The sequence below is a fragment of the Mus caroli genome, unplaced genomic scaffold (genome assembly GCF_978045245.1).
Source record: "Mus caroli unplaced genomic scaffold, Mus_caroli_1 scaffold_18, whole genome shotgun sequence".
NCBI classification, from domain to species: Eukaryota; Metazoa; Chordata; class Mammalia; order Rodentia; family Muridae; genus Mus; species Mus caroli.
The window spans coordinates 68,013,531-68,041,526 of NW_028227273.1; the positions used below are offsets into that span (position 1 = coordinate 68,013,531).

The 27,996-nt window shown below is 51.2% G+C and overlaps 1 protein-coding gene across 6 annotated transcripts; it reads left to right on the forward strand.

The window, feature by feature from the left end:
• Positions 1-73: 73 nt before the first annotated feature.
• Positions 74-27,991, forward strand: Capn15 (calpain 15). Of its 6 annotated transcripts, XM_029470948.1 has the most exons (13): positions 74-379; positions 12,513-12,801; positions 20,867-22,367; positions 22,946-23,154; positions 23,256-23,439; positions 23,507-23,730; positions 24,328-24,453; positions 24,535-24,687; positions 25,521-25,682; positions 25,769-25,995; positions 26,101-26,267; positions 26,347-26,525; positions 26,599-27,991. In XM_029470948.1, the coding sequence occupies exons 2-13, from the start codon at positions 12,626-12,628 to the stop codon at positions 26,774-26,776; spliced, it is 3,486 nt and encodes a 1,161-aa protein (XP_029326808.1). In that variant the 5' UTR covers positions 74-379; positions 12,513-12,625; the 3' UTR covers positions 26,777-27,991. The 6 variants fall into 6 exon arrangements, 4 of the variants coding, with proteins under 4 accessions (XP_029326808.1, XP_021004747.1, XP_029326809.1 ...); XR_003835262.2 differs by lacking the exon at positions 26,101-26,267; XM_021149088.2 differs by having other exon boundaries at positions 25,769-26,267.
• Positions 27,992-27,996: the final 5 nt, after the last annotated feature.

A 27,996-nucleotide genomic window follows, 5' to 3' on the forward strand; every position in this document is an offset into this window, starting at 1 on the left:
CCCGGCGTGCCTTGAGCCGCGTCGCTCTGCCCTGTGGGAGCCGTAGTCCCGGCGCCGGGTTCCCAGTGCCGCGTGCGCCCCTGACGCGCTGTAGCCTCGGGCCCCGGCTGGGCGCCACGCTACGGAAGCAGCGTAAGGCGTAGCGGGTAGGCCGGGCGGGACGGCGGGCGCTAGCTACGGAGGCGTTTGTAAGGTTGCCGGGCCGAGACGGATCTTCGCGGCCAAAACGCGCTAAGCCGGCGGAGCATCGCGGCTGGCGCGAAGGGGCCCTTGGTGCCCTCCGGTCGAAGTTGTGGGTCAACCGACTGAGGGCCGGCACTAGGGCCGCGCCCGCCTAGACCGATCGCGAGCGCTGAGGAGGCGCCGCCGGCTCGCTAAGGTGAGTTCCACGGTAGGCGGCCGGCCAGACGGCCTAGGACTCGTAGAGCTCGGCCTCAGGGCATCAGCCGGGATGCTCCATGTTTGTCCTGGGAGCAGTAGCCTGGCTTGTGGTGAGCGGGAAGGGGAGGGGGGAGCGCGCCGGAGGTGTGGGTCACTCGAGGCCAGCCTAGGAACCTCAGACGCAGGCGACCCTCGGTGCCTGCCTGTCCTTGAGTGCCCTCTTGTCCGGGGCTAAGCGTTGGCCCACTGTAGGAAGGTATAGGTCGTGGGGGCACTATCTGCAGAAACCTGCAGCTGCCTGGGGCGGCAGCAAGAGTAAAGCGTCCTGTGTGCCCCTGTGTGCCCCCTCATCCCACACTTCTGTTTTTGCGGGCCTGTCAGCAGGCCGAGAAAGTTACAGAGCAGCCCCTTGACAGCTGCGGGATTTTCTTTTTGTTTTCTGAAAAAGGGGCCCTTCCACGTCTGATTTGGGAACCCTGTTGTGTGGCCAGATGGTCCTTGCTAGGCTGGCTCTCTGGGTCCCTGAGTGCCTGTGGTTTGTTACAGACACTGAAACAGGACCGCGAAATACCTAGCCTCGAAAACAGGATAGCTACCTCCTGAGTTTCAGGACTCTGAACACTCAGGCCCAGAACCTGAGAGCCTTCCTGAGTGTTTGCTGCTGACCCTGCAGTTCAGCAATAAATCGGGAAGAACTGCTACTCCGTGAGAAACTGTGAGATTACCCCTGCAGTGGCAATTTCCCCTTTCCCAGTCTAGAGAACTGCAAGTCACAGATGTGGAGCTTGCCTCTTGAGTTTCTCCCTGCTTCCAGAGTCTAGCTGTCAGGGATGCGCTCAGGACCACAGTTCTGCAGTCTAGGGCAATTGTGTCTTGCTGAACAGTAGCTTGCCACCATGGCGTAGTAGATCCTGTTTCCTTTGAGGTCCTTCTGCTCCACAGAGATGGACCCATTTCTTTTCTAAAATCTAAGAATGTCTAGAGCTGTCTGACTGGTAGACGGGTCATTGACCTCCAGGGAGGAAGATTTGAACCCTGCTGGATCCAAGGCTCAGAAACTGTACAACTTAACTGCAATGGAGTTATCAAAATCTCTGCTGGCCATAGTGTCTGAGAGTGGCCCTAACTCCATATCTATGTAGAAGCCTAGGCTAGTCCTCTGTGGGTAAAGGGTTCCATTGTGGCCCATTCTTGGATCCAGGCTTTGTCTACTCCCAAGCTTTCCTGGCCCCTGTTGTACATTGTCCAGGCCTTAAGGCAAAACGTGTAAGGCCCATTTTACAGATGTGGAAACTGAGGCTGTTGGTCATCCATTGACAGGGGAGAGATAGACAGAGTTCTAAGTCTCCAAACCACAAGCTATTTTTTGGTCTCCTTCCACATTCTTATTGGTGGCCCTTGAGATGAGCCTTTTTGGTGACCTGAAAACCTTCAGTATACATGCTATTGATGAGCTGATAAGTTAAGAGCCTAAGAAAGTTAGAGTAGTCCTTTGTCCATCCCTGTGGTCTTTAGTATCAACACTGCCTTGCACTGCACTAGACAATTGCTGGGGCTGAAAAGGCAAAATTAAACTTTTTAAAAATAATTTTTAAAATGATAAACGAAAAATGTTAAGCTCTTTGAAAAACACCAGATACGGAGAGACCCAGGATCACTGGTGACTTGTCTCTTTATTTTGTCATGATTTCTAAACTGTGTGGCCTAGGAGGCTGAATTTTGAGAAATACAGAAATGGCCTAAAGGGCATTTCCTATCCCCACCTCCACCCCTCCCCAGGCCCAGGGGTGGGGTGTGGATTGTTCTCCTACCTGGCTGTTTATCTCTTGACTACCCTGTCCTTCCAGTCCCCTCTGGTTCTGTCACCTCAAACAGTCTGAGCACCCTGAAGTGTACTGTGCTCCTGCTTTCAGAAGCTTTAATTAGTCCCTAACTCCCCAGGCAGGATGCACCTCTGCCATTTGGCCTTCACACATCCCCAGTATGTCTCTGCTGTCTGGAGCCATTTGATTCCTAGAACTCCGATATCGGTCTAGCCTATCCCCAGGGGTCTGTTGGGGGCAGCCCAGCTCCTGGAGTCTCCCAGACTCAAGACGTGTGTGTTATTTCTTGGCAAGTCCTGGTAACCAACTCAGTTCATCCCCCACACTGATCAGGTAGCCAAGTAAGCATCCTCAGTTGACTGCTGACCTCTGGTAGCCTTGAGTCAATTGACTTCTAAAGTTAAAGAGTTCTCCTAACCCAGAAAAGTAGCATGTGGTCTCTGTGGAACCAGGCACCTGGCTTGTTTCTCAGTCTGAGAAGTAAACTACCAGCTTATGACCCTTGCATAAGTGTCACTGAGAGGAGGCAGAGGAGACTGGGTTGAGGCTTGGAGATCATGAGGCTTAGCCACATGATTGTCATTCTGTGGACCATGGCATGGCTGTGTGGAAACCTTGTGATCAGTGGACCAAAGAGTATCTTGGTGTGGACAGCATATTGCCTACCAGACTGGTCCTACTAGGCAGACAGTGGCCAGGGTTGGCATTATAGGAGGACAGTGTGGCAATGCAGGCGTGGTTAGTGTGGGTCTTAGGGTAAACCATCATAAGGTGCTGGGCAGTCCGACTGCTCTGTTCTACTCTTCTGCACAAGCTGTCATGTGGGAAACCAGTGATGTAGCCATCACTGCGTAAGAACTCACTGGGCACCAGAGCAGGCTTGCTCAAGTCTCCATTTCAGGAAAACAAGTGGGACACTTGCCCTGGCCTCAACCCTCTTGTACTGACAAAGGCACAGTCGTGGCTCTCCTGTGCCATATTCCATGTCTCAGCTTGCCTGAATCTGCCATCCCCATTTCCCTGTGGCCAAGCTGGGTATAGTGTTGGGATATTGGAAGGAAAACAAGTCGATAGCAGCTATTTGAAAATGTCAGGGTGCAGCCATACCTGCTGCTAACAGGATGGGAAGGCTGCAGAATGCTCACTGACGCAGAAGGTGCCCTCTCCCGTTGCCTTCCTCTGTGGTTCTTAAAAGTTGTGTTTAAAGAAGTCTCAAAGCTGGGCGTGGTGGTGCACGCCTTTAATCCCAGCACTTGGGAGGCAGAGGCAGGCGCATTTCTGAGTTCGAGGCCAGCCTGGTCTACAGAGTGAGTTCCAGGACAGCCAGGGCTACACAGAAAAACCCTGTCTCAAAAAAAAAAAAAAAAAAAAAAAAAAAAGTAGTCTCAGACTTCTGTCCCTTGCTTGGTCTTGCTGACCATACACAATTTAATGGAAAAATCAATAAGTTCTACAGCTTTCTGAAGCCCCTGCCCTTCTGCAGATGTTGAAAGGCCAGAGCTCTAGTGGGGAAGGAAGTCGGGGGAGACATGCTATGACCCCGCATGCTCCTAATCCCGGCCACCTCTTTGGAGCTGGCCGTGAGCTTGAGTGCCTCATCCCATGACTCTTGATCTGCTGATGGCAGGGCCGGCAGGCTGCTCTTCTACCTTCTCTTATAATGGTGTTGCACATTAAACAACAACACATTTAGTTATTGTGAACTAAAAACTTAAATCCTTTGTTTCCCTGGCAATACCACGTTGAAAAACACAATTTCTGTTCTCATAATGTATAATTAAGCTGGTGTGCAATTCCCTCTGGATGGTCACAGAAGGATGCTCAGTGGCCCTTTCCCTGTTAGGATGCAGCAGGTCATGTAGATGCCTCAAGAGTTGCTATAGCTCACCTCAGCAGGATCAGTGTGTCTCACTTGCTCTGAATAGGCATATAGCTGGAGGTGCTGCTACTGTTCTGACTGAGGTCCAGCCTCAGCTCAGGGGTGTGTGTGTGTGTGTGTGTGTGGTTACATGTATGTCTGTACATGTGTATCTGTGTGCTTGTGTCTTTGTGTGTGTTGGGGGGGGGGGCTGGCTGGCTGGCTGGCTGGCTGTCCTGGACTTACTTCAGACCAGGCTGGCCTCAGACTAAGAGATCTGCCTGCCTCTGCCTCCTGGGTGCTAGGATTAAAGTTGTGTGGAACTATGCCCAGCTTCAGCCTGACTTTTCGACTTCTGCTTGTGCGCTGGAGACCAGGAAGCACTTGACACAAATGGAGAAATGGACAGCGTCCTTCTTCTTAAGGCTTTTTGTCCTACACCTGGCTCTTAGATGGGCTTTTTCATTTTCAGTATAATCTCTGGTTCACTTTTTGAGTTCAGCTTGCACACTGCTTCTTGTGTGTAGGTGGAGGGTGGTGACCACCATCTCCAGTATTGTTCATAAGAGGGGGCAGTGGCCAAGTGCGTGTAGGAGGTTGCAGTGGCTCAGAAGGGAAGTACAGGATGAGGACATGTGAATATCCTACCTGGCGTGGCAGCATCTTCCATGGTGAGCAGCTGCTGAGAAAAGCAGAGCTTTGCAGCTCAAACAGTGGCTCTGCATTGGCAGGCAGCTAGAGTGACTGAGCAGTGCCAGAACCCGAGTCCAGGGAATCTTGATGGCACTCTACTGTTTCCCTGAGCCCTGCCCCAACCTGGGCATGGTTCCCTGGCAGTACCTAGACAGCCTAGGCTTTCTTGCCAACTACTACTGACCTGTGGCCCTGGTGATGCACTCTACCCAAGAGCAGAACCAAGTTGAGGAACATCAAGACAGGATCTTGAATAACCTCCTGTATTGTCCTTACCAGTATAGAATTAGCCACAGGCCTGTTTGACTATGGGACAAGTTGGTTCCTGTGACAGAGGTAGTTAAGAGCCAGCAAACCTTGTTGTCCCCTGTGGCCTCTGTCTGTGGAACAAATACAACCCCTTAAAGGACAGGAGTCCCTGATCAGCATGTGCTCAGGCGGGACAGTAATCGAAGTCCTCTGCAAGGTTCTCACCCTAGCACTGCAGAAGAGGGCAGGGCCTGAGCCACATGGCCAGTCAGGACTCATTTGTAGGGCTTTAGCTTGTGCAGATAACCCCAGAGGCTGCACTTGGCATTCCTGAGCCAGAGTCCAAACCTTGATAAAAGGGGTATGCTCTCTTGGTGAGGATTGCAGTGGTCAGCTTTTTCAGAGGCCCTTTCCTAAGGCAGCAAGCAACTCAGGTGTGAGCACACTGGCATCTCGTCAGGTGAGCTAGTTACCAAATGGTGTGGCTTGTTTGATGGGGCAGCAGGGCAGAAGTACTAAGGTGGCAGGAGGAACCCCTTTCTCTGGGCCAGTGCCCAAGGTCTCTGGTGACCAGCCCTCTGCCCTGCTGCCCTGCCCTACCAACCTGGTTTTCTGACTTTGCGGAAAATATTTTCAGGGAAGCTATGCTAGTGGCATTTGGTCTTGCCACTTGGGTCTCGTGTCCTCTTAGATGTACCACCTAAGATGTCTTGCCTGTGGCCTGCCAAAGGCTCAGAGAGCTAAGTGGGTAGTTCGTTCCTGTGGAGACGCTCCACCTGTCTTCTAGAGAATGCTGCCCAGCCAGTTCTCACAGGGTTGGGTGCTTCCTTGAGGTAGATCTTAGCCTAGTTTCTTGAAGGGAGGGTTTACTTCCTGTCCCCAGGCCATTTTCTCTGGAGCTGGCCTTGATAGCAGCTGCTTTTGGACAGAATTGTATTCCAGCAGTGGCTTACTCTTGGCTTCACATCTGGACTTGCTGCCTCCTGCACTGGTGTGTACAAGTATAAGATATGGGGGTAGCTATGGGTGTCAGGTGGGGGCTAGACACTGCTCTCCCTTGTTATCCGCTCTCTTAAGCAGGGAGTGACATAGGGTTACTGCAGTTAAGGTGGGAGAGAGATGGTCCTTTATAAAATTACCCAGAGGAGGGCCTTATGTGGTAGATACTTTATCAATTGTTATAGGAAACCTCGTTCTACTCTTGTTTTACTGGGGTTGGGCACTGTCCCAGATAGGAGATATAGGAAGACATTGTACTTCCTACACCAAGAGCCCTGGAAGCACAAGGTGCAGTAGGTCTCCCTGGCCTTGACTTGGTGATGTTCCCAGATTGTCCTGGAAATGAGACATCCCACAAGTCTTTGGGAGCTCTGGGCAGGAAATACTGACTTGGCTGTGGTAGTGTAGGACCAAAGGACAGGCTATACAAAGGGTTTGCAGCCCTTAGACAGGTTTTGGGGCTTGTGAGAGCCCATCCCATCTCCAGCCCTAAGCAGCTGTGAGGAAGAGCTATGCGTCTGCCCTACCTGAGATGTTCTAAGCATCTCCCCTGCAGATGGGTCCTCAGAGCTGAAAGTGAAGCTGTTGATGCCAGAGCTAGGACTTGGCCTCCTGACTGAGAGGACACCCTTATGTGGCTCCATGCAGAATCTAATGGAAGTGTCATCCTGTCTTGTCATGCTTGCCCTGGGTGGATACCCTCCAGCTGTCCTCAACATACACAGAGAACATCTCACACCAAGGCCGGGGACATGCTAATGCAGCTTGATAATTAATACTTTGTCTTTCAGAGCAGTGGCAGTCCCACTTCCTTGAGGCCAGATCTAGGCCACTGTCCCATTTAAAAGTGGAACAGTTCCCTGATGAAAATAAGGAGGTACTGGCTGGTGGGTCATGGAGTTGGGAAGGCATAGCTACGCTCCTGGGTCACAACGATGGGGGAGCCTATCCCTCAAATCTTGTGGTCCTTACTGTACCCTGCCTCTTCTGCCTCCTGTTGGAGGCTGATGTAGTTACACTAACTCATGTAGCAGTGAGACAGTGTCTGGGGCAGGGACCTCTGAGAATCACTACTTGCTGTGCCCAACCTCCTAAAGCAACCTGACTCAAAACACAGGCCAACGGGTGTTTGCTGGGCACACAGAGGAGTAAAAGAATGAGCAAGTGGGGGCTGGTGAGATGACTCAGTGGGTAAGAGCACCCGACTGCTCTTCCGAAGGTCCAGAGTTCAGATCCCAGCGGCCACATGGTGGCTCACAGCCATCCGTAATGAGATCTGACGCCCTCTTCTGGAGTGTCTGAGGACAGCTACAGTGCACTTACAGATAATAAATAAATAAATAAATCTAAAAAAAAAAAAAAGAATGAGCAAGTGAAGTATTCTCTAGAGTAGCGGCAAAGTAGAGGACAGCGCTTGAGGTAACTCAAGCCTAACACCAGGGTGGGGGGCCGTGCTGGAGTACAGCCTATGCAACCAGAATGAGAACAAAGACTGGATCCACCTGTGTTGGCATTCCTCAGTGTCCCTGCTTCACCACATGCTAATTATGCTGGTGGACTCTGACCTAGATGGGGGAGACCTGAGAGGGACCAGCCTCCTTCACTCAGAGAAGACCTGGTTCCCGTGTCCTTGGCCAAGTGGCTTGGGTGGGATAATTGCTTTTGTAGAGGGCTGGCCAAGCCCGAGAACAACTAGTCCTCTCTAGGGCTGCTGCTGGATTCCATTCTATTCTCTCAGTGGCCCCTGATTGTCAGACTCCAGAAGGAAGGCCTGTAGAACCTTTTACCCAGCTGCCTACCATACATGTGGACTTACCAACTGCCAGCGTTGCTGGAGATGCTGGGGTCTATAGTTGTGCCTGAAAGGCCAGCAGAAAGAAGGTGGGTTTCAAGAGGCACACATGAACAGCTATGTGGTGAGCCACACAATCTTACACAGGAGGATCAGGAATGGAAGAACATTGTTGTCTACATAGTGTTTTGGGCCATCCTACAATACATGAGACTGTCTCAAAACAAGCAGAACCATACTGGTGCCAGCTTCTCAAGGTGAGAGGACCCCGTAGGCCAACCAAGAGCTGGTAGCCAAGTGGTTCATGGTGTGTGTAGTGGGGTTAAGGTAGGGGACATCATCTCTCAAGCCTCAGGTGGCCTTAGCCAGGACAGAGGCTCCTGAGCACACCAAAGGGCTCTCTCCTCCTTGATAGCAGACATGATTGGGGTTTTGTCGCATGGAGAGTTCCTGAGGTCATTGTTCTTTCTTCTTTGTTCTGCATACTTACCAAATAAGAAAGAATATGCTGTCCCCACCCTCCCAAGAGACCCTGTGCTCAAAGAAAGTGTCCCCAGTGAGCGAGCACAAAGGCAGGAGGAGGATGTGCTCTGGGCAGAATTGGCAAGAAGGGTAGGTGAGGACTATAGGAACTGTGGGGCAAGCAGCACCCAAGCCCATGCAGGTCCCTAGTACCTTCCTGGAGGAGCAGGTAATCTTCCTGTAGGCAGATGGGCAGCCCCTGAGTATATTTCCTGCTTTCATAGTAAATGTGGGAAGGACCCTGTGGTGAACAATTTTTGCCCCATGGGCACTTGTGCTGAGTCTAACTCAATACTCTTCCCTCCCTCTCCCCAGCTCAGTGTTTGAGTATGAGAGAGAAGCACCAGAAATGCTGGGGTACATTTCTTACAGGAGGCTCCCATGTTGCCAGGGCTTGTCAGTTTGAGGGTTGCTGTGGCACTGACAACCACAGGAGGCACAGGTGACTGGGTGACTGTTGTAACATGGGACTGATGGATAGGAGCATGTTTTGCTGGGCACCCTGCCACCAACAGTTCACTGTAGTTAGAATTCTAGAATCTTGATTTCTTTAAAAAAAAAAAACACATAGAAATATAATAATGTTTCACTCTAATCCCAGGTGTGGGGATATGAGGCTGTTTTGCAGCAGCTGACTATGATTTGCCTCATGCTCTAGCAAAGGTGTGGTTTTGCCAACTGCAGATAGTTTCTGCAACATTTGGAATTCTGGGAACTTTTCAGAGGGTATATAAGTGTTAGAGCCCCTACAGGCATTGTTGGAGAATGGAGGTTGCAGTTTGACAGTAGTCATGATCCAAAAAAACCAAAAAATCAAAAAAACAAGGTGAAGCCAGGTGGTGGTGGCGCACCCCTTTAATCCCAGCACTTGGGAGGCAGAGGCAGGCGGATTTCTGAGTTCGAGGCCAGCCTGGTCTACAGAGTGAGCTCCAGGACAGCCAAGGCTACACAGAGAAACCCTGTGGGGGTGGGGGTGGGGGGGCAAAATTAGATTCAGATCTCTGCCTGTTCCCCTCCCCTTCCCTCACATCCCTGCCTTCCACTCTCTCTCTCTCTCCCCTCTATTCTTCTTTCCTGTTTAGTGATACGGAGTAAAAGGGGGGGGGGAGATGGTGAGGATAAAGGGTAGAAAAACAAAGAACCTATAAAGTAGCAAAGAAGAAACAAAAAGAAATTAGATTCCGAGATCTCTATCTCTCTCTTTCCCCTCTATTCTTTCTCTCCTGTCTAGTGATAGAGGAGAAACCAAGGGTGGGAAAAAGAAGAATTCACCAAAGTAGCAAAAACCAGATACAATTCACTGATGCCCCAAACAAAGCCACCAGCACACGTGCCTACTGAGTCCCATGAAGGGGCATGTCTATACTGAGCTAGAACACCGTCCAGAGATCTTAACCAGAGCCAAGTGCATTGTATTACTTCAGAAGCTGAGGCAGGAGAATCAGGAATTTGCTACCAGCTTAGGCTACATTGTAAGACCCTGTGTGAACACAAAAGCAGTAAGAATGTGAGGTTAGCTGAGGTTACTTTGTGGCACCCCGAGAGGACTGGGGAGTAGGGAGGGGCACCTTGACCAGAAAAGGGATAGTAGTGGTCCTGTCATTTGCGAGGCTTTCATACTGACAGAGCAAGTCTATAGACAATAGGTTACACAAAGTATACTAGCATCTTTTTATTTGAGCTTTGTTTTTTGTTGACTTAATTGGTTTTTTTTTAATTATTTTATGTATATGAACATTTTACGTGCGTGCGTGTGTGTGTGTGTGTGTGTGTACCCATGGATGTTAGAAAAGAGCATGTCAGATCTACTAACACTGGAGTTACAGATTGTTGTGAACTGTCACATGGGTGCTAGGAATCCAACCCAGGTCCTCTACAGTAGCAACAAGTGACCTTAACTTCTGTGCCATGTTTGAGCTCCCTGCTTTGTTTCCTTTTGAGGGGTTTCAGTATGTACTCCAGGCTGGCCTAGAAACCTTGATTCATCTGCTTTAGTTTCCCCGGTGCTGGATTATGGGAGGTCACATCACCATCTCTACCTGTCCTTCTTTGCCTTTTGCATTATTATTAATATTTTTTAAGATTTATTTATTTTATGTATATGAGTATACCATTGCTCTCTTCAAACACCCCAGAAGAGGGCATCAGATCCCATTACAGATAGTTGTGAGCCACCATGTGGTTACTGGGAATTGAACTCAGGACCTCTGGAAGAACAGTTAATGCTCTTAATCTCTGAGCCACCTCTCCAGCCCTGCATCATCATTATGATGATGATGATGATGATGGCAGGAAACATGTGCCCACCTGTGAAGATCAGAAGACAATTTGGGGAATTCTTCCATGGTGGGTTCCAGCCAGACCTCTAGCCCTCTCTTAGTTCTTTATACCCCTTTGTGTGGCTTGCAGAAAGTCTGAACCTGTGCTGTGCTGTCTGGTCTAAGTCAGCCAGCTCTCCTTAATAGAACAGTCAGGAGACATTTGTGGCTTTTTGAGCTGTGTGATCTCTGAAAGAAGCAACAGACAACATGTAAATAAATGAGCATGGTCTTTTGTGTAGAAACTGAAATTTGAATTTTCTAGCCCAGTGTGGTGTATCCTATGCTGGTAATCACAGCACCTGAGAAGTGGAGGCAGGATGCGGAGCTTAAACCAATCTGTGCTACATAGTAAGACCCTCTCTCCAAAAGAAAAAACATGGAGGGAGGCATGTGAAATGTTAATTGCACAAAAGTTCAGTTCTCCTACCCTTTCCTTTTGTTTTGTTCTCTAGCCATTTCAAAGTATGAATTAAAAGCCTTCAAATCTCAAAGGGCCATCCAGCCAACAGCACCAGTCCCTGTGCAAAAGCAGCCCCTCACATGCTAACTCAGAGGTAGTCAGGAAAGAAACGCTGTTTCATGGGAGAAATAGCCGGTTCCGATTGAAACCTCATGGTACAGGGTTGCAGAACGAATTTTCCCCATGCCTGGGTGTGTTGAAGTAGGACTGGGCTTGGTGCTGGTGACCCTCCCAGCTATCAGGTGCTGGCTCTCAAAGGCACTATACAGACTGTCACCTGTCAAGCAGAACTGTCCCCTGAGTCCACAGTACTTCCTAGATGTGCCTCTGGACCCCTTATGTCAGTCTCCCCTCATCTGTACCCCAATACCAATATCTGTGTTATAGAGACTTACTCAGAAGCCAGAGAAAGTGCTATTGGTGTGTGATAGGAGACTCGGGTGGGAACTGCTGAAACCATGACAAGTTTGTGGTCTAACCAGTCAAAGGGCAGCATACATATAGACCTTCACCTACAGCAGGAAGAGGGCTATAAGTTATCCTATGAGTGTCAGTCTCCCTAGCTGCCAAGTCCTCGGGTTTATTTGGTCTCATTAGCACTCCCTTAGCCACCAGGTGTAAGATGGCTCTCCGGCAGCTCAGCATGGATGGTCTCTCAGGCTCCCTGGGATTGTTTAGGCCTAGGACTTGAGGGTGAGTGTGCCTTTACACAATTGGCTGCTGCCCTTTTAAAGGCACTCTGACCCTGGCCTCTTAGAGCTTTAAGTGCCATCCTGCTGTGCCCTCTACCCTGCATTTTTTCCTTTCCTGTGAACTTTTTTTTTTGGTTTTTGGTTTTTGGAGTCAGGGTTTCTCTGTGTAGCCCTGACTGTCCTGGAACTCATTCTGTAGACCAAGCTGGGCTCGAACGCTGAAATCTACCTGCCTCTGCCTCCCGAGTGCTGGGATTAAAGGCGTGCACCACCACTGCTCGGCCTTTCCTGTGAACTTTATGTCTCCTTGATAGTTGTCTGTAATGAGGCAGAATTGTTCTCCTAATTGAGGAATAAAACCTCTTTGTAGACTAGAGACAAATTTGAGAGGGATCGTGGGTTTTTCAGACTAGGGTTATTTCCTAAAACCTTACTGTGCCTCAAGTCAGGGAGCAGCAGTTCTGTGGAGTGCTGGCCTTGGGCCTCTGACCTGTATCCTTTGTGGAGCTTGTCTATGGGATGTGCACTACAGTGCTGAATACTTAAAAGTCATGCCCAGGTCCCTGAACCTCATTTTCCCCTTGCATACCCCAAGGCATGCTGGGAAACACACACACACACAAACACACACCTGGGGGGTCCTAGAGTTTTCATCTGTGTGAGTTACACTGTTTCTTCTCTCTTTCTATTCTGTTTATTTTTGTTGTTGTGTCACTGACCAGCCGGCTGCCCTTTCTCTGGTGTGGGCACTCTCCTCTCTCCATGCTTCCATCCGTGTGCCACCGGCCAGAGGTGACCAGGCCCGGCTCTCTACGTGGCCGCTGTCAGGGGGGCCATGGGGAGCTCCGCCTCTTCCCTGGCTGCCGAGACGGAGTCAGACCACGGCTTCCCTGGGGGGCCACCCTACCCAGGGCCCCCAGCAGCAGCTGGCTGGTGTAGGAGTGGCCCTGGGGAGACTGTCTGGGGAAGTGCTCTGGTCACCAGACAGCATCCACGACCCAGGGCCCAAAGGTAAGAAGGTGGGGAGGGGCAGCCCTGAGGGGTCATGGGCAGGAGACCTCTTTTTCAGTGTGTCCTTCCTTGGCGTGGATGCTTGCTTAGAGCAGGGTTTCTGTTTATCACGATTTTCTGGCAACTCATTTTCCCTTAAGGTGCAAGAGCTGATCTGATCCGGGGTTGCTGCTCTTGGCTGCCAGGTCTGAGACTTTCCTCTGCCCAGGATTGTGCTGTGGCATGCTGTTGAGCAGTACTCACCCAGCGCCTGTTGTATTCCTATGAAAGTTGTCTGGAGAGCCCCTGCTAGGGTGGCTGCTGACTTTAGCCCTTGTGGCTAGCACCACAAGCAAGCAAGCATTAAGCGTGCTGGCTAGCTTCACACAATTGTCGGAGTTGAACACTACTTCCCTCCCCTACCTAAGGTGCCTATGCACATAGAGTGTGGCTGCCTCTAAGGATGCCATTCTGCCTGTAGAAAGGCCTACTTTTCCCTTCAAGTCATCCTTTCTAAGCCATGTGTGTCATCAGCTTCCTTCTAGAGGGGTATCTGACACTCCCTAAACATCCTGGACTTCACCTCAGAGAGGATGTAGACCTAGTAGCTCTGTTCTAGTAAACCTAGGTAACTCTTAACTTTTCTCTACTCAGAAGCACATGGCTATGACTTCTACAAACAGCTGCCAGGCATAGGAAATTATCTGGGCATAAAACTGTAGACAGGAGACTACCTTCTGAAGTGACTTTGACAGCAAAGTCTGACCTGGCTGGGGTGACTTTAAGGAGATATTGGCACTGATACTCCTTGAATCTGTAGGACCACGTTATTCTAATGGTCAGAAGATATTGGGAACCCAAGGTCCAGAGAGCCGTGACAAGCAGAATGGGACCCTTCAAGCAAGTAGGGAAGGTGCACTGTTTTGTATGAGGGATTACAGTGTCAGTTTCCTTTGGGTCTGCAAGATGCTCCAGGCAATACCTCCAAGTTGAGATTTAACTCCTTTTAAACAGTTTTTTTGAAATAAGACCTACACACTGTCTTAGTTTTTCTATTGCTGTGATAAAACACCATTGACCAAAATCAACTAGGGGAAGAAAAGTTTATTTCAGCTTACAGTTCCACAGCACAGCCCATCACTGAAGAACCTCAGGAAGGGCACTTAGAGGAAGAGCTGGTGCAGACACCATAGAGAAGAGCTGCTTACTGGCTTGCTCCTTGTGTCTCACTTAGTTTGCCTTATAGCATCCAGGACCACCAGCCCAGGGGTGACACTGCCCATAGTAGGCTGGGCCCTCCCACGGTTATCATCAGTCATGAAAATGCACCATAGGCCTGCCCACAGGCCAGGTGGTGGAGACATGCTCTCAGTTGAGGGATCCCTCTTCCAAAATGACTCTAGCTTGATCAAGTTAACATCAAACTAGCCAAGACACACCATCAACTATTATTAGTGTACAAGTCATTTTCAACCAGTCATAGCTTTGAACAAACATTGTTTTTTTTTTTTTTTTTTTTTTTGGTTTTTTTTTTTTTGGTTTTTTGAGACAGGGTTTCTCTGTGTAGTCGTGGCTGTCCTGGAACTCACTCTGTAGCCCAGGCTGGCCTCGAACTCAGAAATCCGCCTGCCTCTGCCTCCCGAGTGCTGGGATTAAAGGCGTGCGCCACCACGCCCGGCTGAACAAACATTGTTATGAACTGGTTTACACTTGAAAGAGATCCTGTTTGCAGTCATTTGGTCCCTGCTCTGGCCCCAGGGAGTCACTACACTGCTTCCTGTCTATATGCTTCCCTTTTCTAGAGATTTCACCTGGGACCTGGCTCTGTCTGGCTCATGTCACGTAGCACACTGCCCTCAAGGTTCATCCCACTGCAGCTTTGTCAAGACCTCCTTCTTTTTCATGCATCAGTGGTTTGCTATCTTAAGAATAAGCTACCCAGCCGGGCAGTGGTGGTGCACGCCTTTGATCCCAGCACTTGGGAGGCAGAGGCAGGCGGATTTCTGAGTTCGTAGGCCAGCCTGGTCTACAGAGTGAGTTCCAGGACAGCCAGAGCTACACAGAGAAACCCTGTCTCGAAAACACAACAACAAAAAAAAAAAACCCAAGCTACCCTTGGCTCTCTGCTCATGAACAGATGTCATTTCCACTTAGCTCTTATGTGTGATGCTTCTTATGCTCATTCATGCTAAAGATTGTTTGATTTTATTTTATTTTTTGGTTGGTTGTTGTTGTTGTGGGTTTTTGTTTTGTTTTGCTTTGTTTTGGTTTTGGTTTTTTTTTTTTTAAAGATTTATTTATTTATTATATGTAAGTACACTGTAGCTGTCTTCAGACACTCCAGAAGAGGGCGCCAGATCTCATTACAGATGGTTGTGAGCCACCATGTGGTTGCTGGGATTGGAACTCTGGACCTTTGGAAGAGCAGTTGGGTGCTCTTACCCACTGAGCCATCTCACCAGCCCCTTGGTTTTGTTTTTTAAGAAAAGGGTTCTCTGTGTAACAGCCCTGGCTGTCCTGGAACTTGCTCTGTAGACCAGGCCTGTCTGTAGATCTGCCTCTGCCTCCAGAATGTCACTATGCCTGGCTTTTTTTTGTTGGGTTTGCTTTTGCTTTTGGTTTTGGGTTTATTGTTTTGTTTTGTTTGCATGTTAAAGGTTTTTATGTGGACGTGTGTTTAATTGTTGTTTTGGGTATATCCCTGGGCTGGGGCTGCTGTATATGGTGAATTTATCTAACATTCTGAGAAACACTGCTGTCTTGGGGGTTGGCCCATTTACATTTCCCGTAACGATGTTGGCAGGCAGGGTTCTGCTTTCCCTGGCTTTGGTGATGCTTACTATCTTCTGGCTTTGAGTAACTGACCTGCAGGGTGTGCAGTGGAGCTTGATTTGATTTGATTTACATTTTTCTGATGGCTATTGGTGTTGAACATTCTGTGTGTGTGTGTGTGTGTGTGTGTGTGTGTGTGTGTGTGTGTTCTGAGGAAAATTTTAAGAGTAGAATTGCTAGGTGTACTTTGTGGCTTTGAGTGCTAAGGCTATATGTTGGACTTCCTTCTCAGTCTTGTAAGTCAGTCAGCCGTGCCCCAGCAGAGAATATCACCATACATGTGTCACATGGGTGGCTGACTCTCCTACTTTCATATTTTACTAAATTCATATATGTACATGAAAGTTTAAATTTGTTGTTGCTTCATTCTTTTTGTTGTTGTTGTTGTTGTTGATTTGTTGTTGCTTCATTCTTATGTGAGTTTGGGGGGGGCGGGGTGAGGGATTGTTCAGCGTTGTGAGCAGTCACATCTAGACTACATAATTTGGCACGCTGAGGCAAGAAACAAAGTAGGATTGTTAGGAGTTTGAGGCGGGTCGGGCAGTGGTGGCACACGCCTTTGATCCCAGCACTTGGGAAGCAGAGGCAGGCAGATCTCTGAGTTCGAGGCCAGCCTGGTCTACAGAGTGAGTTCCAGGACAGCCAGGGCTACACAGAGAAACCCTGTCTCAAAAAAGGGGTTGAGGGAGAGAGCAGGGGGCTGTGGAGAGATGGGTAAGTGGTTAAGAACACTGACAGCACCGGGCATGGTGGCGCACACCTTTAATCCTGGCACTTGGGAGGCAGAGTCAGGCGGATTTCTGAGTTCAAGGACAGCCTGGTCTACAGAGTGAGTTCCAGGACAGCCAGGACTATACAGAGAAACCCTGTCTCGAAAAACCAAAAGAGAAAAGCACACACACACACACACACACACACACACACACACACACTGACTGCTCTTCCAGAGATCCTGAGTTCAATTCCCAGCAGCCACATGGTGGCTCATAACCGATTGTGATGATATCTGATGCCCTCTTTTGGTGTGTCTGAAGACAGCTACAGTGTACTCATATAAATAAAAAAAATTAATTAATATTTAAAAAAAAAAGAGTTTGTGGCAGCCTGGGCCACATAGTGAGTTGCAGGCCATCCAGGGCTGCTCAGTGAGACCCTGTCTCAGTAAGCAAAGCAGCACAAGATTCGGGTAGCCATAGAGATGGATGATACCGGTTAGGAGCACTTACTTCTCTCCCAGAGGACACTGGGTTGAGTTTGCTTTGTGGCTCATAACCATCTAGAACTCTGTTCCTGGGAACCAGTGCCTCTCTGACCTCTTGGGCCTTCAGCATATACATGGTACATATACATAAACTCAGGCACACATAAATAAATAAATTAAAGCCAAGATTTTTGCTGGGTGTGATGGTGCACACCTTTAAACCTAGCCCTCCAGGACAGCCAGGGCTACAAAGAGATCCTGTAAATAAATTTAATTAATTAATAAGATATTCACATCCAGAGCTCTGGCCAGGCATTGTAATGTATGCCTGTAATTCCAAGACTCTAGAAGTAGAAGCAGGAGAATAAGGAGTTCAAGAATAGCTTGAGCCGGGCGTGGTGGCGCACGCCTTTAATCCCAGCACTCGGGAGGCAGAGGCAGGCGGATTTCTGAGTTCGAGGACAGCCAGGGCTACACAGAGAAACCCTGTCTCGAAAAACCAAAAAAAAAAAAAAAAAAAAAAAAAAAGAAAAGAAAAAAAGAATAGCTTGAGCTATATAAGAAAAAAAAAAAACTAAAGATGTCCAGAACGGTTTGGATGAACAAGTAGGATAACGAGAGAATCCCAAGACCTGAGGATGTGTTGTGGCTCCATACTACTCTAGCTTTCCCCTGAACTGACATCTCCAATATGTATTAGTTCCCACTACAGATAGTCCTAGGACTTAAGTAGGCAGTGGACATCCAAGTTGAATCAGTAATAGATAGTGTTGATGATCTGGAAGAACCCATACATATCCAGACTAGAGGAGATGGACCTCAGAGGGTTACTCAGCTAGACAGATGGAAGAAAAACAGGAGATGACACTCTTGTGTGGCCACCTGTCAGGACTCCTTTCCCACATATGTGCATACAGTCACACCGAAGTAACACAACATAAGCATGTGAAACAGGCAGCCTCTTTCCCTGCTCTGATAGGGCAGTAGTGGCCTGAGAGAAGCATGGGGCATGGCAGTCCTCATATTTAAGGACTGCCGCCTCCAGAATATTTGGTACTCTCCTTTAGCGAAACACCCATTAAGTGGATGAAAAGACTGTTCACACCACCTGAGCCAAGGAGATCAAGGAACAGTGGCTCTCCCTCCTCTGACCTCTCAGAGCCCAGTGTAGAAGCCCTCTTATGTCCAGCCTCACCTGGCTGGTTAATCAGTACACAGTTGATTTAGGCATTGGCTGCCTGGGGACAGAGACAAGGAGGACACACCCATCCAGAAAGGTTGAACAGGCCAGGCTGAGGCCAAGCCAGGAGAGTAGCCTGGTACATTTCCCTATAAAGGTAGACACTCCCCTCACCCTTCTTTCTATAGCTCAGGACAGTCTACCCTGAGTATGAGTAACTGGCTAAGAAACTGGCAAGGGTGGGCACAGAGCTGCTCTGCTGGGCAGAGGCAGCCATCTTTTGTCACTGAATTAGCTTCCCAGGGTGTCCTTCCTCAGGTTGGTAGGTTATGGGTTCTTCCTAAAAGGGGAAAGACTTCTACAAAGTCCACAGCCTGATGTGACAACCTCTAAGTCCTCTGGGTGCTCACTTCTGGTTACTCAGGTGGACTCTGTTGTGGCTCCGGAGTGAGCAGATTTCTCTGGCAGTTGTCCCAGTTTGCTCTCTGTTGTGAGCCAGTGTCCTGACGGGTTGCAGTTATTTCTGTGAACTCACATGCCATAGTTTAGGAGTGTTTCTGTTGAGAAATCTAGATAAAGCCCAAACCTTTTTTATGTATTTTTACTTCAGGATCTAAGGGTCAAGCCCCGTATCTCACACACATGCTAGTCAAGGCCCTGACAGCCAGCAACACTCTACCTGTCATGTTAAGACTTCCTCAGGGGTCTTGCCAAAGTCTATGTAACAGTTTTATTGCGTCTCCAGCTGTTCAGTCTGCTTTTACTGCAGACTTTTGTGGTAGTAAAGGCTTGCCTGTGGACCCCAGTTCTTGAACCCTGGGCATAGGACTGGCCATGGACTGTGAGCAATAGCCAAGTGAGCCAAGGAGGGTGAAGGGTAGGGGTCTTGTGAGGTGCACAGCACAGAGCTGCCCAGAGCTGCCCAAAGAGTCTTGATAGGTTTTCTGGTTCCAGAAGACCCACAGCTTGGCCTCTGGCCAATTTGTCCTACTTCCCAGGACATATGTGATCTGTAGGCATTGTTTGGTTTGCACTGGAGTTGTCCTATACTACAGATGGAGTCTTCCGACTTGGCTTATCTACTGAGAGTTTCTATGTGTATTTTCCTATCTACCTGTCTCCCCGGTTGATTGCCATGCTTTAGGTTCAGCTGGGCCAAAGGCAGACACTGGCCACCGCGGCTGTTTCCTGAGATGAATTGGCACCTGGACTTCTCCCTGGTATTTGAAATTTGTATTAGTAGTCTTTCTTCTTATTATGACACAATACCTAACAAAGACGACTAAGGAAATAAGGATTTACTTTATTCCTTCTCCATCATAGAAGGGGAAGGGTTGCCAGTGGGAGTCAGGGTCAGAGGGACCGTAGTGATCTGCTTCCTCTGCCTGCTGAGTGCTGCTGGGCTTATACTCATCAGCCATCACACCCGTCTCAGGCCAACATTCAAGTCAGTGTCTTAATTATGAAGCTCGTATAGTCATAATAATATACAGTGGCATAGAGTAAACATACCCCATTCCCAAAGAGAGCAAATGGGGCATAGCAAGGTAAAGTAGGGTGAAGGAACCCAAAACCCCAACTCTGAAGCTCAATGCCCTGCACCTGTGGCACTGCAATAGTCTCCCCTTGTGCCGTCCACAGCAGCTGCACTCCATTCCTGCAGCTTTCCCCAGAGACATCCCATGGTCCTGGCACCCCAGAATCACGGAGTGGTTGTTGCATCTTGGAATTTACTCTCACAGCGATATGGCTTCCCAAGGCCTTGCAGACATTCTTACTAGGTATCCAGACATATAAACAAGCCCATCACGGGAGGTATGCTGTCCACGGTTCAAGGAAAGCACGGCCGTGGGAGCAGGGGGCAGCTGGTCATGCTATCTGCAGCCAAGAAGCAAAGAAGCTCAAGCTCTCTCCTCTTCAGATATTAATTTATGTTGTGTGTGCACACTCATGCATACCGTGGCTCACCTACGGAAGTCAGAGAACAATCCATGGAAGTTAGCTCTGTCCTTCCACCATATGAGTCCCCACATGTCAAACTCAAATCTCAAATCATCAGATTATGGTTTGATTTGGTTTGCTTTTTCTTTTTTTCTTTTTTTTTTGGGGGGGGGGTCTTTTCGAGACAGGGTTTCTCTGTGTAGCCCTGACTGTCCTGAAACTCACTCTGTAGACCATGCTGGCCTCAAACTCAGAAATCCGCCTGCCTCTGCCTCCCAAGTGCTGGGATTAAAAGCGTGCACCACCACGCCTGGCTGGTTTGCTTTTTCAAGACAGGGTTTCACTGTGTGGCCCTGGCTGTCCTGGAACTCATTTTGTAGACCAGGATGGCCTCAAACTCATAGAGATTCACCTGCCTCTACCTCCTGAGTACTAGGATTAAAGGCATGTGCCACCAGCACCTGGCCAGATCATCAGATTTAATGGCAAGTATGTTTACCTGCTGAACAATCTCCCCAGCCCCTCTTTTCCCTTGTAATTTAATCTGGGACTCCAGTCTATGGGATAGTATTGCCCGCATCCAGAGTAGGTCTTCTGGGGTAGGAATAGAGGGATATGTTGTTAATCCCAGCACTTGGAAGAGGAAAGAAAGTCTCTGTAAATTTGAGGCCAGCGTAGACTACAGAATGGGTCTTCTCTCTTCAGTTAAACCTCTCTGGAAACACCCTCAAAGATGCTTCCAGCCAGAGGTGCATCTTCTGTGAGATTCCAGATCCAGCTGTGTAGACAATAGACGTTAGCCATCATCAGCATCCCTCAGTTTGTACGTCAGTGGCCTAGAGCCGAATCAGAGAGCCCTAAGTATGTTGCCCATGAGACACTGTGGCCATAGACCTCAAAGGAGCCATACTAATTAAGTCCTTCCCTTGCAGCCACACTCATTCTCCTGGGTCTATGGCCACAGTTGGGGAGTGGTCCTGTGCACGCTGCACCTTCCTGAACCCTGCCGGCCAACGCCAGTGCTCCATCTGTGAGGCCCCCCGACATAAGCCAGATCTTGACCAGATCCTTCGTCTCAGCGTAGAGGAACAGAAATGGCCCTGTGCACGCTGTACATTCCGGAACTTTTTAGGCAAAGAGGCTTGTGAAGTGTGTGGCTTTACCCCAGAGCCTGTTCCTGGAGCCCCTCTGCTGCCCATTATCAATGGGGTCCTGCCCAAGCCACCCACCATACTGGTGGAGCCAAAGGGCAGCGGCAAGGAGGAAGCAGGCCCAGTGCGGACAGCAGGGCTAGTGGCCACAGAGCCTGCCAGAGGGCGCCCTGAAGGAGAAGAAGAAAGAGAAGAAGGAGGAGGAGAAGAAGAAAAGGAGCAGGAGGGCGAGGGGGAGAGGGCAGAGCCTGGCAGTGGCTGGGCATGCCAGCGCTGCACACTGCATAACACACCAGTGGCCAGCTCTTGTTCTGCCTGTGGGGGACCCCGGAAACTGTCATTGCCTCGCATCCCCCCAGAAGCCCTGGTGGTTCCCGAGGTTGTAGCCCCTACTGGCTTTCATGTCGTTCCTGCTCCATCCCAGCCTGTCCTCCCTGGGGAAGGTGCTGAGGCTGATTCTCCTCCTACCAGCCAGGGTCCCACCTCCACTGACCAGGAGCCACCTAGGGTACCACTCTTCAGCCCCTTCTCACCCACCCTACAGAACAACCCTGTACCCAGAAGCCGCCGGGAGGTCCCCCCTCAGCTTCAGCCACCTGTGCCTGAGGCTGCTCAGTCCTCAGCCTCCACAAGCTCCAAAGGGCCCCAGCAGGGCCCTGGAAGAGCTGCAGCTGGGGCCTCCCGCCTCGCTGAGCTGCTCTCAGGCAAGGAGCTGCTGCCAGGCAAGCGACTAAGTGTGTTGGAGGAGGAGGTCCCAGAGAGCAGCCCTGCCCGCTGTGAGTCGTGCAGTGATGTCATTGACCTAGCTGGGGACATTGTGCGCTACACACCTGCCAGCCCCTCCAGCCCTGACTTCACCACCTGGTCATGTGCCAGGTGTACACTTAGGAACCCCACAACAGCCCCCAGGTGTTCAGTGTGTGGTGGCTCCAAGCTGCATGGTTTCCAGGAGCACAGTGAACCCCCTACCCACTGCCCCGACTGTGGTGCCAACAAGCCTGGCCCCTGTGTTGGCTCCTGTGGACGAGCTCCCTCAGCACACAAGGCTGTCCGTCTCTTGCCTGATCGCCCGGGTCAGTGGGCCTGCCCTGCCTGTACTCTGATCAACACACCTCGGGCCAAGCACTGTGCAGCCTGCCATACGCCACAGCTTCTGGTGACCCAGTGCCGGGGGGCTACCCCCCTGAGGCGCAGGGAGAGTATGCATGTGGAGAAGCGGAGGCAGACAGATGAGGGCGAGGCCAAGGCACTCTGGGAGAACATAGTGGCTTTCTGCAGAGAGGTAAGTAGCCTCGTTTTTGAGGCTGAGAACCAGCTTGGTCCAAGGTAACTAATGTTTATCTCCACTACTCACGTCACTCCCCCCCTCAGCTCACGTGCCTAAGAGCGTCCCAGAGCTCCCATGTGTAAGCTCACAGAGATGAGGATACAGTGAGGCTATTCTACACAGGGCAGCATGGAGACCCTGTTAAAGCTCAAGGCTTAAACAGAACACCCTGTGTTCTGTTTAAGCTGCAGAGCCTGGGACCTAGGTGATATCACCATTGGGCCAGCTGAAAGAGCAGCTGGAGCCATACCATACCAGGCTAACATGCTCACTGTGGCCTGCTTGCCACTGGCCTGCAGTGTCATGGTCAGGGAGTACAGGTGTCCCCTTGCCCACTCAGGATCATCCTGATGGTGAGCCCTTCAAACCTTCAAAGTTGCCTAGCCCCAAGGTTGGTTTAATGTGCAAGGGCCCCACCCCAACCTTCTGACCCTCCCTTGGGAGGGTGTGTCTTCCCCCAAAAGGTAGAGTGGGTTTATTCTGGGCCTGAGGCTGTCCTGCCCAGCCTGAGTGTCTGGCCATGGTCCCTGCAGAATAGTGTGAACTTTGTGGATGACAGCTTCCCCCCCGGGCCTGCATCTGTCGGCTTCCCAGTGGGCGACAGCGTCCAGCAGCGAGTGAAACAGTGGCTGCGGCCCCACGAAATCAACTGCTCTGTCTTCAGGGACCACGGCACTCCGTGGTCAGTCTTCCACACCCTGAGGCCCTCTGACATCCTACAGGGGCTGCTGGGGAACTGCTGGTGAGGCTCCAGGTTCCTGCCAGGGCCAGACAGGCTCAGGGGAGGATGGAGGCTACTGGTCCAGTTGTGGGCATGTTGTGAAGTTGCCTGGCTCCCTCCAGGTTCCTGAGTGCGTTGGCAGTACTGGCTGAACGTCCCGACCTCGTGGAGAGGGTGATGGTCACACGTAGCCTATGTGCAGAGGGTGCCTACCAGGTGCGGCTGTGCAAAGATGGCACGTGGACAACAGTGCTGGTGGATGACATGCTGCCCTGTGATGAGGCTGGGTTTTTGCTCTTCTCACAGGTAGGACAGCAAGGTGGGAGGTAGGGTTAGAGAAACCAGGCAGTCTGTGACTCTCATCCTTCCCCAGGCACAGCGGAAGCAGTTGTGGGTGGCCCTCATTGAGAAGGCACTGGCCAAGCTGCACGGCTCCTACTTTGCCCTCCAGGCAGGGCGTGCCATTGAAGGTCTAGCCACACTAACCGGAGCCCCCTGTGAGAGCCTGGCGCTGCAGGTCAGCTCCACTAACCCCCGAGAGGAACCCGTTGACACTGATCTCATCTGGGCCAAAATGCTGAGTTCTAAAGAGGCTGGGTAAGAAGGGCAGGCACTGCCATTGTCTGTGGCATTGGGAGGAGAGGCGGAGCTGTGGGAAGAGTGGGCGCCCTTTCACTGTATCTGCATCTAACAAGGTGCTCTCGTGCAGCTGGCCATAGCCAGAAAGCAGAGCTAGTACACCTTTCTAGGTAGCCACACTGGGATGAGTCTAGATCTCATTACCTCCCACTTAGGAAAAGACAGGCAAGAGTCCACAGAGGGACCCTAAGGAGTGGGAAGAGGTGTTCTGAGACATACAATACCCTGGGCAGCTTTGTGAACCTTGACATCCCTCTCCCAAGGCCTAGGAGAGTATAGATCCAAAGACTTACAGAAGCCCTGGGCCTGAGAGAGGATTCTAAAATCCATACCTACAGCTGAACTTGGGCAGTACTCCTGCCCACCGCTTCAGGCCTAAGCCTTCAGGAACCCAAGTTGCTCCAGCCCTTGCCTTCTCAGCTCATCCAGAGTGGGCCAGTACTTCCTGAAAGCATGTGTCATGTGGGTCACAGACTGTACACAGCATATTCAAGGAGGGCAGTCTCCCCTGCTGTCCATCCATTTCATCAGCCAGGGGTTACTCCGCCCTCACAGGTTCCTCATGGGTGCGTCCTGCGGGGGAGGTAACATGAAGGTAGATGATGCTGCTTACGAGAGCCTGGGTCTGCGCCCCCGCCATGCTTACTCTGTCTTGGATGTTCGTGATGTTCAGGGCTCCAGGTAGGGGCCCAATTGGCTGAGGGTGGATAAGTGTGTTGGCCCAAGGCACACAGCTTTGGTTCTCAGTCCTGTGATCCACAGGCTCCTACGACTCCGGAACCCATGGGGCCGTTTCTCCTGGAATGGCAGTTGGTCAGATGAGTGGCCACACTGGCCAGGGCACCTGCGAGCTGAGCTCATGCCACACGGCAGCAGTGAGGGTGTCTTCTGGATGGAGTATAGTGACTTTATCAGGTACCTGCATGCCTCACCCATCTTGTGGCTAGAGCATCTGGGAGCTGGTCTAGATAAGCAGCTTGTCTGGGTCCCAGCTCCTGCAGGCCTCTGAATGGCAGCTCCTGGTCTAGCCAAGGAGCTCTGTGTAAGTCATTCTGCTCCTTGTGGTGTCCAGAAAATGAGTCAGTTTGCATCCCTGTGACACACACTGGAGAGGAACAATTTAAAACTAATAGCACACCACTGTAATCCCAGTGTTCCAATGCCTGAGGCTGAGGCAGGAGGATCCCAAGTTGTTCCTGAAGGACTTAGTGAGTTCCAGGCCAGCCTGGGCTTTAGGAGTTCCCATCTTTATATATATATATATATATATCTCACTCATGGCTTCAAAGTTTCAGCACATGATCAGCTAACTCCATTGCTTTAGATATGGTGAGGCAGAAGGGTGTGGCAGAGCAAAGTTGCTCATCCCATCGCCTCCAAGAAGCAGAGACAGACAGGAAGAGTCATGTATACCCTCTGTTTCCTACTTGCTACAACCAGGCACCACCTCTCGATAGCTTTTCCATTCAGCTATGAACTCACTGATGGCTTCACCCACCAATGAGGTTAATTCCCTCCTGGCTGCAGTAGCCCCAGCAGCTGGGGAGCAGACACTTCACATACAAACCACAACAGAGCAGCAGCCTAGAGGCTTGCCTCCTGGTCAGAGAACCTTTTCTGGAAAGATGCTGGGGCTCCTGGGGTAGGAGGGAGTGGTAGGAGACAGCCTGCTGTGAGTGAGCAGGGCCCCCCCAGAGCAGCCTCATTGGGTTGTGCTCTGCTCAGTCACTCTTCCCCTCACTGTTTAGGTACTTCGACTCTGTGGACATCTGCAAGGTGCACTCAGACTGGCAAGAGGCACGGGTTCAGGGCTGTTTCCCAAGCACTGCCGGTGGGCCTGTGGGTGTGACAGCACTCACAGTGCTAGAGCGTGCCTCACTGGAGTTCGCCCTCTTCCAGGAGGGCAGCAGGTAGGTAACAGGATGGCCACTGTACCAAGCTAGGAGTCCATGGCTGTGGCCACATGAGCACCCAGATTATTGTTTCTGGCCCTCAGGCGCTCGGATTCAGTAGACAGCCACCTCCTGGATCTGTGCATCCTAGTGTTCCGGGCCACTTTTGGCACTGGTGGCCGCCTGAGCCTGGGCCGCCTCTTGGCCCACAGCAAACGTGCTGTTAAGAAGTTTGTGAACTGTGATGTCATGCTGGAACCTGGGGAGTATGCTGTGGTATGCTGTGCCTTCAACCACTGGAACCCTGCTCCACCAGGGCCCCCTGCCCAGGGTAAGGGCCCCAGCCAGATGAGGCCCACACCCTCCTTCCCAACCTCCGAGCCCCAAAGCCCACCCACGGGAAAGCTGCTGGCTCCCTTATCCACACCCCCCACAGCCTCCAGCCCCTCAGCAGGGGTCCCCCGAGGTGCCCCCGAGCCACCCGGCCACGTACTCGCAGTGTACAGCTCCAGGCTGGTCATGGTGGAGCCGGTGGAGGCGCAGCCAACCACACTGGCCGATGCCATCATCCTGCTCACTGAGAGCCGGGGCGAGCGGCATGAGGTGGGTGGGGTCCTGATGGGGGAGGGCAGAGGGTGGGCAACCACCAGCCCTGGCCCACCCACCCTGTGCCTGTGCCCAGGGTCGAGAGGGCATGACCTGCTATTACCTGACTCATGGCTGGGCGGGGCTCATCGTGGTAGTGGAGAACCGGCACCCCAAGTCCTACCTGCATGTGCAATGTGACTGCACCGACAGCTTCAATGTGGTGTCCACACGTGGCAGCCTGCGTACCCAGGACAGTGTACCACCCCTGCACAGGTGGGTACCTGCTGTTTTCTTGCCTACCCTAGGCCCTGCTCTTCCACTGGTCCTCATCAGCCCTCTCCTGCAGGCAGGTCCTGGTGATCTTGTCTCAGCTGGAAGGCAATGCTGGATTCTCTATCACCCATCGCCTGGCACATCGCAAGGCAGCCCAGGCCTTCCTCAGTGACTGGACAGCCTCTAGGGGTACCCACAGCCCCCCACTCACACCTGATGTGGCCGGCCTACATGGACCCCGGCCACTGTGACTACAGTTCCCTAGGGCAAGGGCTGTGTGCAGATCTACCCACCTGCCCCCCTACATGCACTTTATGAGGGAGACCCCCAATGGAGGATGCTTGAACCAGAATCTCAGGACCCTGCCCAGGGAGCCGCCAGCCACAGGGTGCAGCCTCCCTTGGGCCTCCCTCCCCTCCTATCCCACCCCAAGTACCCTCAGTACCCCACCAGGCCTCCCAGCTGCCATGCAGAATACCTCGAACCAGGTGGGCTTCATTCCAGTACTTCTGTCTTGAGCCCTGGGGACAGCTTCAGATGGCCAAGGCCCAAAGGGGGCGGCCCTGTGAATATGGGGTCACTTATGGAGAGGCAGCCCAGATAAATGTTCGCAGAACCAGTCGGGGTTTTAGAGGCCATGCCCTGCTCATCGTGAGAACCTGGGCAACCCTTTCTTTGCTGGGGCTCAGATCTGCTGCTTCTCCCCTTGGTTTGTTCCCAAGCCCAGCTCCCTGCCCTAATGATCAGGGTCCTGATAGCCCTGGCATATGAGCAGTGCATTGCAGGAAGCAGATGCCTGGTGGCCATCGGCCAGGGCTTGGGGACAGCTACACCTCCTGCAACACTATGCAATTCCTGGAGCACCTGCCAGGATCGAAGCCATGATGGAGCCACAGGACAGGAGCCAGTCCCAGCCCTGCTGTCTGGAGAAGAGCTTTGTCCTTAGTTTCCCTGGCCACAGTCAGCTCTGCCCATGGCCTCAGTCTGTCCACAAAGAGGGATACCCCCTACTCCGCTCCTATCACAGGCACATGTAAGGTGTGACTGACTACTCCCTCCCCTAGATGAGGGAGCCAAGCTGCCCACCTACCCAGCATTCCCTCAGCTGCTTGTCAAAATCAGAGCCCTTACCTGCCACATGGACGCCTGAGTCATTTCCTGGGCCCCCCCACACACCTGGCTGCCACTGTTGTGCAGCCCCTTAGGTAGGGGCAGCTCCCAAGCCCACTGTCCCTGCCTCCATGGGGCTTGCTAGGGTTTTTATACCTAGAGAAACATTCCCCTTCCCTCTGGGCCTCCTTTTACTCTGAGCTGTGAATATTTTTAACCCTGTAAATAGGACCAGCTCTTCGAACACAGAGACTATTTTATCAGCTGTCAGTCCCTTCCTTGTTCGATGATGCACCCCATAGGCCATTTCCACTCAGGCTCCACGGACCAAATAAAAGTGTTTTGTTTTGTAAGAAGCTTG